General features: G+C 40.2%; 1 protein-coding gene and 1 pseudogene across 4 annotated transcripts in view; both read right to left on the bottom strand.

Annotated features, from left to right (window-relative positions):
- Positions 1–1,564: 1,564 nt before the first annotated feature.
- LOC101959254 (glutamine synthetase pseudogene) lies at positions 1,565–2,443 on the bottom strand (annotated as a pseudogene).
- Positions 2,444–10,587: 8,144 nt separating this feature from the next.
- Positions 10,588–11,634, bottom strand: part of Nup160 (nucleoporin 160) — a 55,679-nt gene continuing 54,632 nt past the window's right edge. For all 4 annotated transcript variants that reach the window (XM_078046010.1, XM_078046012.1, XM_078046011.1 and 1 more), the window contains exon 36: positions 10,588–11,226. In XM_078046010.1, coding sequence (XP_077902136.1) covers positions 11,137–11,226 — 90 coding nt within the window. In that variant the 3' untranslated portion in view covers positions 10,588–11,136. The remainder of the gene's footprint in view (positions 11,227–11,634) is intronic.

Genomic DNA, 11,634 nt, shown 5'->3' with positions numbered 1-11,634 from the left:
TATTAAAGGATCCAGAAGATTGACAAATAGATTTGCCAGAGAAGCCCCAACATCCCTAAAGAGCTCCATGTTTGCTCTTTGTAGGTTGGTTCTTACAGGGGAACAACAATCCCTCACTTGGAAAAATTATTAAAGACAATATGGGGGTTGGAGTTGTGGCTCAGTGGTAGAACACTTGCCTAGCATGTGTGAGGCACTGGGTTTAATCTTTAGCATCACATAAAAATAAAATAAAGATATTATGATCACCTACAACTAAAAAATATATATTTAAAAAAAACAGTGTGAATTATTGAATCCTGGAATGGCAGGGCCTAAATGGTGGCATTCAGCTGTCAGAGACAAGGTGGGTGTAGACACTATAATGAACAGCAGAGGCCAAGCAACAATCAGAGTATCATAACTCATCTAGTTCTTTGGCATTGGCTAGTTAATCACTGTGTTCCTGGAATTGAGATAGTAGGAAGCCTACTAAATTCTTACTTGATCTGTAGAAGCAGAAAGCTTTCAGGTCAAGTGACTTAAAGGCCAACTTGAATCATAAAAACAAAATTGTGGCCCTTTTATCAATTCCCTGATCTCTGTCCTCTCTGGAGAAGGCTACTGAATAAACTTCCCACCTACCTCTCTCTGAGCAATTAGAAGTTGCCATGGCAAGAGAAAAACCACAGCTGGCCTGCTGTGGCCAGCACAAAAACCAGGGAACAGTAGGGAAAATGCAAGATAGAGGTGGGGTTTGTGTATTATAAAAGAAAAAAGGAATACCCCCCCTAAGAAATCTTAACAAAGAAAGAAATATTCTACACTGGGAGAAAAGACACTAGGATACAACATAACAAGTATTTTTACTCCAGCCCTGCCCCCAACTCCCCCAAGAGAAGAGTAGAATGAGAAAGCTAAAGTGAAGGAGAAAATTTTGAAGAATTAAACTTAAAAACTATAAATCTGATTAAAATCTAACTTCTGTTTTGCTTTTAAAAAATATAATGTATTGGAGCTGGGATTGTAGCTCAAGGGTAGAGTGCTTTTCCAGCATACATGAGGCACTGGGTTTGATTCTCAGCACCACATATAAATGAATAAATAAAAAATAAAGATCGGGAGGGCTGGGATTGTGGCTCAGCGGTAGAGCACTCGCCTAGCACAGGCGGGACCCGGGTTCGATCCTCAGCACCACATACAAATAAAGCCATTGTGTTGTGTCCATTCACACCTAAAAAATAAATATTAAAAAAATAAATAAATAAAGGTTCATCAAAAACTAAAAAAATAATAATAATATATCAAAAGGCCTACACACCTGTAATCCCACATCTCAGGACACTGAGGCAGGAGGATCACCAGTTCAAAGCCAGCCTCAGCAATGGCAAGGCATTAAGCAACTCAGTGAGACCCTGTCTCTAAATAAAATACAAAATAAGGCTGGGAATGTGGCTCAGTGGTTGAGTGGCCCTGAGTTCAATCCCCGATACCAAAAAAAAAAAAAAAAAAAAAAAAAAAGCCCGCTTTAGTGACATGCTAGTTTCACCAGAAAATAACCCAACACCTCCTATCAGGAACATGTTTATATAGGCCTGTGGATTCCTTCACAAGGTCCTATTTGGAATTCCCACGGGGCAGGCATGACCTCAGCATTTGTCCCCGTAATCTTGACTCCAGCATACAAGCAGGCCTGGTAATAAGCCTCCATGGTATCCCTGCAGTAGGCGTTGTCTGGTGCCACACCACAGTAATAAGGACTTTGGGGACCAGAAAAGCCATTGGAAGACCAACGGAAAGGGTGGCCATCTGTGCCCTTGAGAGTGTATTCCTGCTCCATTCCAAACCAAGGATGCTAGTTGCTCACCATATCCATTATCAGTTTATGGGTGTGCCTTAAATTGGTCTCTGCAGGCTTTCGGTTATACTTGAAAACTTCACAGAACACCAGTGTGTTGGGATCCTTGGGGAAAGGGTCCTGAAACATGGTAGCAGGTACAAGATACATGTCATTATAGGAGCCTTTAGACCGAAAAGTACTATAGCCATCAAAATTCCACTCAGGCAACTCTCTACACTCTTGGGCTCAGAGTCCAGGGTGTGGGTCTTACAGTGAAGTCCTTCTCCAGGGCCATCAATCCAGATATATATAGCTTGGGCTTTCTTACTTGAGGCAGGGATATATACCCCTACTTGATGCCTTTGTTCAAGTGGGAACTGGGGGGGTGGCCATGGTGGAAGGTGTTCTGGGTGGCAAGCAGGTGGTGGGTGGGCCTTGAGAGAGAGGAGAGGAGTTGGCTGTGCCGCTCAGCCTCTCCACTCTTCTCCCATTCTCAGCTCTCAACTTTTTTTAAATTAGTGCATCACATAAGAACATTGTCTTCATTCCTCAAGATCCAGTGCAGATAAAACCTTCTGAACTTACATCTCTGGGCTTCAGTATCAGGCTTCCCCTTCCTAGCATTGATACCCTGCTGTTGATACTGGTCTCGCCCTCTAAATTGAGCTTAAGAAACACCAGTAGTATTTGCTTTTTATATCCCCAGCAGCTCAGCTTCTTCTCATACTAAAATCATCTGTCATTTATTGAGCATTTACTACATAAACTCTGTCAGTCACTAAGCACTTTAGCATTTTACAACTTTTTTTTTTTTTTTTGGCACTGGGGATTGAACCCAGAGGCACTTTGTTGCTAAGCTACATCCCCAAAATATATATATATTTTTTTATTTTGAGGCAGAGTCTTAGGGCCTTACTGAATTGCTGAGGCTAGACTCAAACCTAATCCTTCTGCCTCAACCTCCTAAGTCACTGGGATCATAGGTGTCCGTTGTCACACCAGGGTCTCACAACCTTATAGGGTAGATACTGTTAACCCAAATTGGTTGTTGAATGCAAAATCCAACTTTTGCATCTGACTTTTCTAGTTTTTTTCCTTGTGTATGAAATATACATTTTGGAACATAAGAGGCACCAGCAAATGTTTTTGGGTTTGTTTTTTTTTTTTTAAGTTTTAAGTGAACACAATATCCTTATTCTACATTTATGTGGTGCTGAGGATCGAACCCAGTGTCTCGTGCATGCTAGGCAAGCACTCTACCACTGAGCCACAACCCCAACCCACCAGCAAGTGTTTTTAAACAAATATATGCAAACTTGAAATCAAGTTTCAAGACTGCTTTCCGTTTCTCACCTATGGGAGGGATTATCTGGGTTATTAGGGTGTCCTGAGATTAGAGACTTGAAAGATTTCTAAAAACAATTAGCAGCAAGACAGAATTTGCTATTTTGAAGCTGTTAGTCAGCAATTTTAAAATTTATTTCTTGAAGAGAAAGGAAGTAAAATCATGTAACTTTGTAGGAATTCTGAAGCCAAACATCTGGATTCAAATTTGGCTCCAGGACCTTCCAGATACTGTCTTGGACAAATCTCTTAACATCCCTAAAATTGTTTCTGCCACTTTAAAGTGTGTTGGTAATAGTATCCACGCTGAGTGTGGTGGCTTATAGCCTGTAATCTCAGCCACTTGGGAGACTGAGGCAAGGAGGATCACATGATTGAAACCAGCCTCAGGACCTTATCGAGGACCCGTCTCAAAATAAAAACTAAAAAGGGCTGGGGATGTGGCTCAGTGGTTGAGTACCCTTGGGTTCAATCCCAGGTAACAAAAAACAAAAAACAACATTATCCATAGAGTTATTGTAGGGTTTAAATTAGGTCATAGCTTTAGCTCTTTGCATTGTGCCTGAAAGAAAATAAACAGTGGGAACTATTACTACTTAATTGAGCTTTATGTTTACATGAATATCCAGATACTATTGGATACCTAGAACCAAATTGAGATTGTACTAAACTAAAATGTATAGATTCGTGAAAATCTGTTTTCCTTGGAGAAAACAGACATTTTTGGACATGACAGGTATGTGTATCACAGGGGCTCTAAACCCTGACTAATTAATAGATACATCCGGAGAACATTAAAGCAATAAAAGAATTTGAATAAGATGGGCTGGGATTGTGGGGGATGCAGGTCCACTATTTTTTTTTTTTAAAGTTCTTTAGCCTTTAGCTGGGTGTGGTGGTGCACCTGTAATCCCAGTTACTTGGGAAGCTGAGGAGGGAGGAAGGCAAGTTCAAGATGAGCATGGACAACTTGGTGAGACCTTGTTGCTTAGAGGTAGAGTGTACCTGGGTTCAGTCCCCAGAACAACACACACACTGTTGGGGCAAGCCCCCGAATGGCTGTAGTTAGGCTCCCTCACGGAGACTTTTGGCAGGCTATGTTTTTAGTGTGTGGCCAGACCTGGGAACTGTTATGGTTAGTCAAGGCCCGAAGCACTGTGATTCAGTGTATAGTCTCAAGGTCATAAATATTAACTCGTGAGCATGTGTGCCCCTGCCCTTTATATATACCCTCTTGGCAGTGTGCCTTCTTTGTTTGGCCTGCATATAAAAAGCGCCAAGGGGAGGGAAGGAGAGGAGCTAAAATGGAACGGCTGGCTAATGGCTATGGCCACAAATAAAACATGTCTACCAGCCTGCGTCTTGCATCTGCTTTACTTGCTGAACCCTGAATCTGTTTCCTGGGTCAGAGCCCCCGCATCTCACACACACATGGGGCTCTGGAATTACTAAGGTTCTCCCTCCGCGCCTTTGTTTTTTTGGTTGTTATGATGTTTCAGTAAAATCAAGTTATCCTGGCTGACATTTGACAAGTGAAAGCTGGGAAGATCATTTGAATAAACATGTATTTTCTTTTTATTTAAATGTATTTTTAAAGTATTTGTAAGTTGTCAATGGACCTTTATTTTTATTTATTTATATGCAGTGCTGAGGATCGAACCCAGTGCCTCCCACATGCTAGGCAAGCGTTCTACCACTGAGCCATCACCTCAGCCCCTAAATGTATTTCTTTTTTTATGTTTTTTTTTGTTTGTTTTGTTTTGTTTTAGTTGTTGATGAACACTATGCCTTTATTTTGTTTTATTTGTTTTTATGTGGTGCTGAGGATTGAAACTAGTGCCTCACATGTGCAAGGTAGGTGCTCTACCACTGAGCCACAACTGCACCTAAACATGTATTTTCAAACATACTTAGTCACACTCATATTTTGATATCCATAGCTGAACTTCCTAAACCCAAATGAAAACTCTGGCTTTTGAAACTTCAGCAAGAGATCCCCCCGATGGTGAAATATGCACGTAAGTCTCAACTGTGGAATGAAACTTTGTGGTTGTTGTATCTAAATCTTATCATTTATTTGGTTTCACCACAAATAGGTGCACTTCAGTACAATTCAATTCTGACTTTAACTACCTGGAGTGAGAGAAGGACTCCATAGGTTTAAGGACTTGTTGTTAGGCCACCCCACACTTTTTGAAATTAAAAAAAAAAAAAGTGAAATAAAAATTCTGTGAATTTTGAATTCAGTGAAATAAGGATTCTGACTGGTATAAATTTTGGAGCTTCCAAGACCTCCTTAGTTTCCATAACTCACTAGAACCACTTGCAGAACTCAGAAAAGTGCTAAGAAGTCTGACTTCAGACAAATCCTTTCATCTTTTTGCTATTTGGTTAACCAAATAAATAGGGTTGATAGAATCGACCTTGTAAAGGATTATTTGAGTATTAAAGGGAATAATTTTGAGAACATTTCTTGAAACAGAGACAGTGTCTGGCTCACAAAAAGTGCTTAATAAATAATTGATTAAAAAAATTTTAAGTTGTTGACAGACCTTTATTTTATTCATTTATTTATATGCAGTGCTGAGAATTGAACCTAGTGCCTCACATATGCAAGGCAAGTGCTCTACCACTGAGCCATAACCCCAGCCCCTAAATAATTGCTTTTATTTCAAACATGTTTGTTAATTTAGTCTGCAGTTGTTTTTAAAGGACACAAACTTTTGAGGTTTTTCCACCACACTGATGCATCACATATGCCCAGCTCCTTGTGTTATATAGTTCCTGCATTTATTGGCTGTTGCCAAGGATTTTCATTAGGGACTATAACTTTGGAACTAAGGAAAGCCATGTGACTTATATAGAGATCACATCCATGTCCTTGGGCTCAGTAATGCTTGCAGTAAGGTGAGCCAGCTTGGCAGATGACTCCATTTCTTTGACAGCCACAGCACCTGTGGAAGAAGAGCTGTGCTGGGTGAAGTAAAAATAATTTCTATGGAAAGGATGATAAATAGGGCAAGCTGTAGGAGTGTGGCTCCCATGTCGCCTCCCTGAGGAGTCGGGGTGTGTCACCCTCCCAGCCCATCAATGTGTTCACCAAGTTGAAAGCTTATACTACAGTGTGGTGTTCAGAGTTTTTAACGGGACTTTATTGCATAAGCGTGATTGAATTAATTGGCTACAAGACTGGACTCAATCCCCAGCTCTCCTGTCCTCCCAGAGGCTGGCCTAACCCAAAGTTCCACCTTTTAATCTTGCAGTTCGTCTTCAGGGGACCAGCCCAATTTTCAAGTTAGTCAGGGGCTCACCAGGAGTCACTTTATTAGCTTAATAAATTCCCATCATTCAGGAAATTCCAAAGGTTTTTGAAGTTCTGTGCCAGGAACCAGTGACAAAGACCAGATTTATTATACCACATTACGTGACCTCATGTGTTTTATGGAAATTCATTTAAACCATGAAGCCTGATTTACTGAAAGAAATACCTATTTTTATTCCATAGGTAATTTGAACAATAAATTGACCTTTAGCTGGAGCTATTTGTACACACAAAAAAGGATTAATGAGTTACCTATATTAAGGTCTCTCCGTAATTTGAGCAAAAAGCCATAATACATGACTATGTTTTTAGGTACTATGCATATAATTGGAGAGAACTGTGATGATTAAAGGACAATAGCTGGGCGTGGTGGTGCATGCCTACAATCCCACAGACTCAGGAGGCTAAGGCAGGAGGATCACAAGTTCAATTGCTAGCTTCAGCAATTTAGTAATTTAGGGAGATCCTGATTAAAATTTAAAAAGAAAATGAAAAGGGCTAGGGATATCCCTTAATAGTTGAGTGCCTCTGGATTTAATCTCTAGTATCATAAATGGGGGGGAAGATCAAAGGACATTATGACTTCCTATAATATAAACTGTATACTAGTAGTAAAAGTGTTCCAGAGTGAGGTAAATCAGCTTAACTATGTTTTCTAGAATGTGTTACCAATAGACTATAAGTTCCATTTACTTTCTCATTAGTGACAGGAATGTGGTTATCTGCCAAAGGTTGGTAGATACTTAAGAAGGGAGGTGGCTAATAGCAGAATCAAGCAGTAGTCAGTTTTTTTTTTTTTCTTGCAGAGCTGGTGATTGTAGCCAGGTTTTAAGATTTTGTTCTGTTAAAAAATATTTATAGGAGAGCCGGGCACAATGGCACACACCTGAAATCCCAGAGGCTCAGGAGGCTGAGGCAGAAAGATCCCAAGTTTAAAGCCAGCCTCAGCAATGGTGATGCTCTAAGCAACTAAGTAAAATACAAAAAAGGGCTGGGGATGTCTCTCTGTGGCCAAGTGCCGGAGTTCAATCCCCAGTACCAAAAAAACAAAACAACAACAAAAAACTTACAGGAAATCATTGGACTGAGTGTAGGCCCACAGGAAGACCCAACCCAAATGGAGTTACCCATCCTAATGTTACAGTTACCAATCCCAAACGAAGTTCTTTTTAATATTTTTTAGTTGTCAATGGACCTTTATTTTATTTATTTATATGCGGTGCTGAGAATCGAACCCAGTGTCTCAAACATGCTAGGAAAATGCTCTACCACTGAGCCACAACCCCAGCACCCTTTCTTTATCTGACTTTAGGGAGAAATCTAGAGAATGAGATAATAACCAAACCCAGAAGCAAACATTTTAGCTGGAATAAAGAGGTTCCCTTTTTTTATTTGGTGGTGGTTGGTACCAGAGATTGAACACAGGGGCACTCAACCATTGAGCCACATCCTCAGCCTTATTTCCTATTTTATTTAGAGACAGGGTCTCACTGAGCTGCTTAGTGATTTGCTGTTGCTGAGGCTGGCTTTGAAATCACTATCCTCCTATCTCAGCCTCCTGAGCCGCTGGATTACAGGCGTGAACCACAACACCTGGCAGATTCCCCCCTTTTTAAAAAAACATTTTATTTATTGTTTTTGGTACTGGGGATTGAACCTAGGAACAATTTAACAGTTACATTCCCAGGCCTGTTTATTTATTTTTTTGGGGACAGGGTTTCACTAAGTTGCTCAGGGCTTCACCAAGTCACTGGCCTTTTTTGGAGGAGGAGCAGGGATTGAACCCAGGGGCACTTAACCACTAAGTCACATCCCAGCCCTTTTAGAGACAGTGTCTTGCTAAATTCTTGAGGTTAGCCTCAAACATGCAATCCTCCCGCCTCAGCCTCCTGAGTCACTGGGATTACAGATGAGCACTTTTATACCCAGTGAGGAAAATAATATAAGTATTTTTTTAAGTACTGGGAAATTGAACCCAGGGACACTTTACTACTCAGCTATATCCTCATTTTTTTCCAAATATTTTTAAAATTATTGATGAAGGGGGCTGGGGTTGTGGCTCAATGGTAGGGTGCATGCGAGATGTCGAGTTCGTTCCTCAGCATCACGTAAAAATAAACAAATTATAAAAAAATAAAGGTATTGTGTCCAACTACACCTAAAAAAGAGTCAATGAGCCTTGTATTTAGTTAAAAAGTATATTTATTTATATGTGGTGCCATGAATCGAACCCATTGCCTCACATCTGCTAAGCAAGTGCTCTACCACTGAGCTACAACCCCAGCCCACTATATCCCTTTATTGAGACAGTGTCATGCTAAACTGCTAAAATGTTGAGGCTGGCCTTGAACTTGAAATTCCCCTGCCTCAGCCTCTGGAGTCACTGGGATTACAGGTTTGTGTCACCATGCTCAGTTCTGAGGGCACTTTGTTATTTTTATTATTTTTTTTTTAGTTTTAAGACAGGGTCTCACTAAGTTGCTTAGGACCTTCCTAAATTGCTGAGGTTGGCCTCAAACTTGGGATCCTCGGGCCTCAGCCTCCAGAACCACTGAGTGCAGTGTTCCACTGCACCCAGCTCTGAGGCAGGAAAATCACAAGTTCAAAGCCAGCCTCAGCTACTTATCGAGGTCCTAAGTAACTCAGTGAAACACTGTCTCTAATACTTTATAAAAAAGGGCTGGGGATGTGGCTCAGTGGTTAAGTGTCCCTTGATTCACTCTTCCTGGCACCAGGAAAAAAAAAGTCACAAGGTCTAGCAAACAAAAACACAAACTCCAAAGGGTCAAATTGGAATGGAGGTTGCATACACATTGTGTTCTGGTAGGAATCAAAATGAAAAAGATAGAAGAAAAATAGAAAATCTAGACTGGCTCCAGCATGGGTTTTAGGCCTTGAATCAAAAAAATACAGGGACAGGAAAAGTTGGTCGAGGTCTCATGAAGCCATACCTTCTTTGATCAGCAATCCACTGGATAGAATTTCTGGAGTAGCCAGTCTCTCACTACTTGAAGCTCTCCACAGAGATGCTATGATAGGGTCCAATGTTTTTCAGGCCATGGGTTAAATATGTACATCTAGGTCAAAGTGTCTTACTATGGTTAAAAACCCAAAGTTTAGAGAGCTGGGAGTTCAAGGGCTCTCTCAATCCCTAATTGCACCAAATGCCTCATATTAATCATGATAGAATTAAAATGAAAGAAAGAAACACATCTCAATCTACCAACAACACCATGCAAAAATTCACACAATTTAAGTATATAGCTGGGTGTGGTGGTGCAATTCAGGAGACTGACGCAGGAGGATCACAAGTTCAAGGCCAGCCTGGGCAATTTAGACCCTGTCTTAAAATTTTATAGGCATGAAAGCTTCTCAATCCAGTACATTCTGGCCCTATACATTATTAGAATTTACTTGAAAAATCTACATGGTGGACTTCCATTTGTTTTCTTAGCTAAAAGTCTACCCAACTTTAGCTTCAGAACCTGATTCAAAATATAATATTTTCTTTTTTTGCAGTACTGGGGACAGAACAAGGGATATTCTACCACTGAGCTACATCCCCAGCTACGCTTTCCATTTTTTTTTTAATATTTATTTTTTTAGTTTTAGGTGGACACAATCAATATCTTTATTTTATTTTTTAAAGATGTACACAATATCTTTACTTTTTTATATTATTTTTATGTGGTGCTGAGGATTGAACCAAATGCCTTACACGTGCTAGGCGAGTGCTCTACCACTTGAGCCACAACCCCAGCCCCCCCACATTTTTTTTCTTTATTGCAATCTAGTGCTTTAACTCAGGAGTACTCCACCACTGATCTACATTCTAGTCCCGTCCCTGCTTTTTATCCAGGGCTGAGGACCGAACTCAGGCCTTGCGAGTGCTAGGCAAACGCTCTGCCACTGAACTACATCCCAAGCCCCATTCTAGTCCTTTTTATTTCTTATTTTGATGTAGGGTCTTTGCTGGACTCCCAAATTGCAATCCTCCTGCCCCTGAGCCTCCCCAGGTGCTGGATTTATAGGCATGCACCACCACACCTGACTCAAAGTATGATACCTTCTTTAAACATCTGGTCGTAATTTTACGCTTAACTAGGCAAATTATTTAATACTTTATTGAAGATCATACAAAAACTCCACAATAAATAATGAAAAGAGTACATAAAGTCATTAGCCTCCATTTGCAATACAGAAAATACATGTCAGTTCTGGACCAAAATAATTCCATTGAAATACAAAAAGTGATAGGGAAGAATTAAAATATTTGCAGTGACTGCTTTTGGTGGTCAGCTATAACAAACCAACCATCAGCTATTTTGGAACGTGAGAGTAGGTCTTAATTTGAAGATAAAGAATGTCTTCAATAGTTTAAAAAAATATATAAACTCTAAAAAAGCTGTGAATCATATACAAAAGTAGCTGTTTGAGAGACCAAGGTTGAAAAGCAGAAATTGTGTTAGCACCACCAGCAAGCACAGGTCCTCTGACTCTTCTGCCCTCCTATTTTGTGCAGGATGCAGACTTGAGTGTTGTACACATCATTTACAGTTTGGAAAATCAGCCTTGAGTACAGGGTTCCTGGTAGAGTAGTCTTAAGCCCTAAGAGGCACCAAGTGGTTTCAAAGGCTAGTAACAATCCTCATCACAAGTTCCGGCGGTATAATAAATCACGTGTTGCCTTATCAACTTTTTGCTGGTAGTCCTCTAATTTGTCAAGTATTTTCTGGGATAGCTGTAAAGGAAAAGAAGGAAATCGTTACAGAGTAATTCCAGGATTAAAAAAGACTGATGTTAGATATGTGGTATTGAGGATCAAACCCAGTGCCTCACATGTGCTAGGTGAGTGCTCTATCACTGGGCCACAACCCCAACCCTGTAAATTTCTTTAAAAATGGACTGAATGCAGTTTGTCTCTGTGTAATTAATGCATGGTTTTTCATTAGTTTATTTATTTATTTTTTTTGAAAAGTTGCTTAAATCATTGACCTTATTTATAATGGAACTGGAACAGCATGTTAACAGGGATAAATATTTGGCTTTTGCTCTCCCTCTAGTCCTTAGGAATTGAAGATCAACTTGTTAAGCATAGCTTGCTACTGCAGGAGTTCAAAGAAGACAATTCATTAAAGAGTTTACATAC

Source organism: Ictidomys tridecemlineatus, chromosome 4, assembly GCF_052094955.1.
Source record: "Ictidomys tridecemlineatus isolate mIctTri1 chromosome 4, mIctTri1.hap1, whole genome shotgun sequence".
NCBI lineage: Eukaryota > Metazoa > Chordata > Mammalia > Rodentia > Sciuridae > Ictidomys > Ictidomys tridecemlineatus.
Note: the sequence above shows the minus strand (reverse complement) of the source record. Positions and strands in the feature narration are given on the sequence as shown.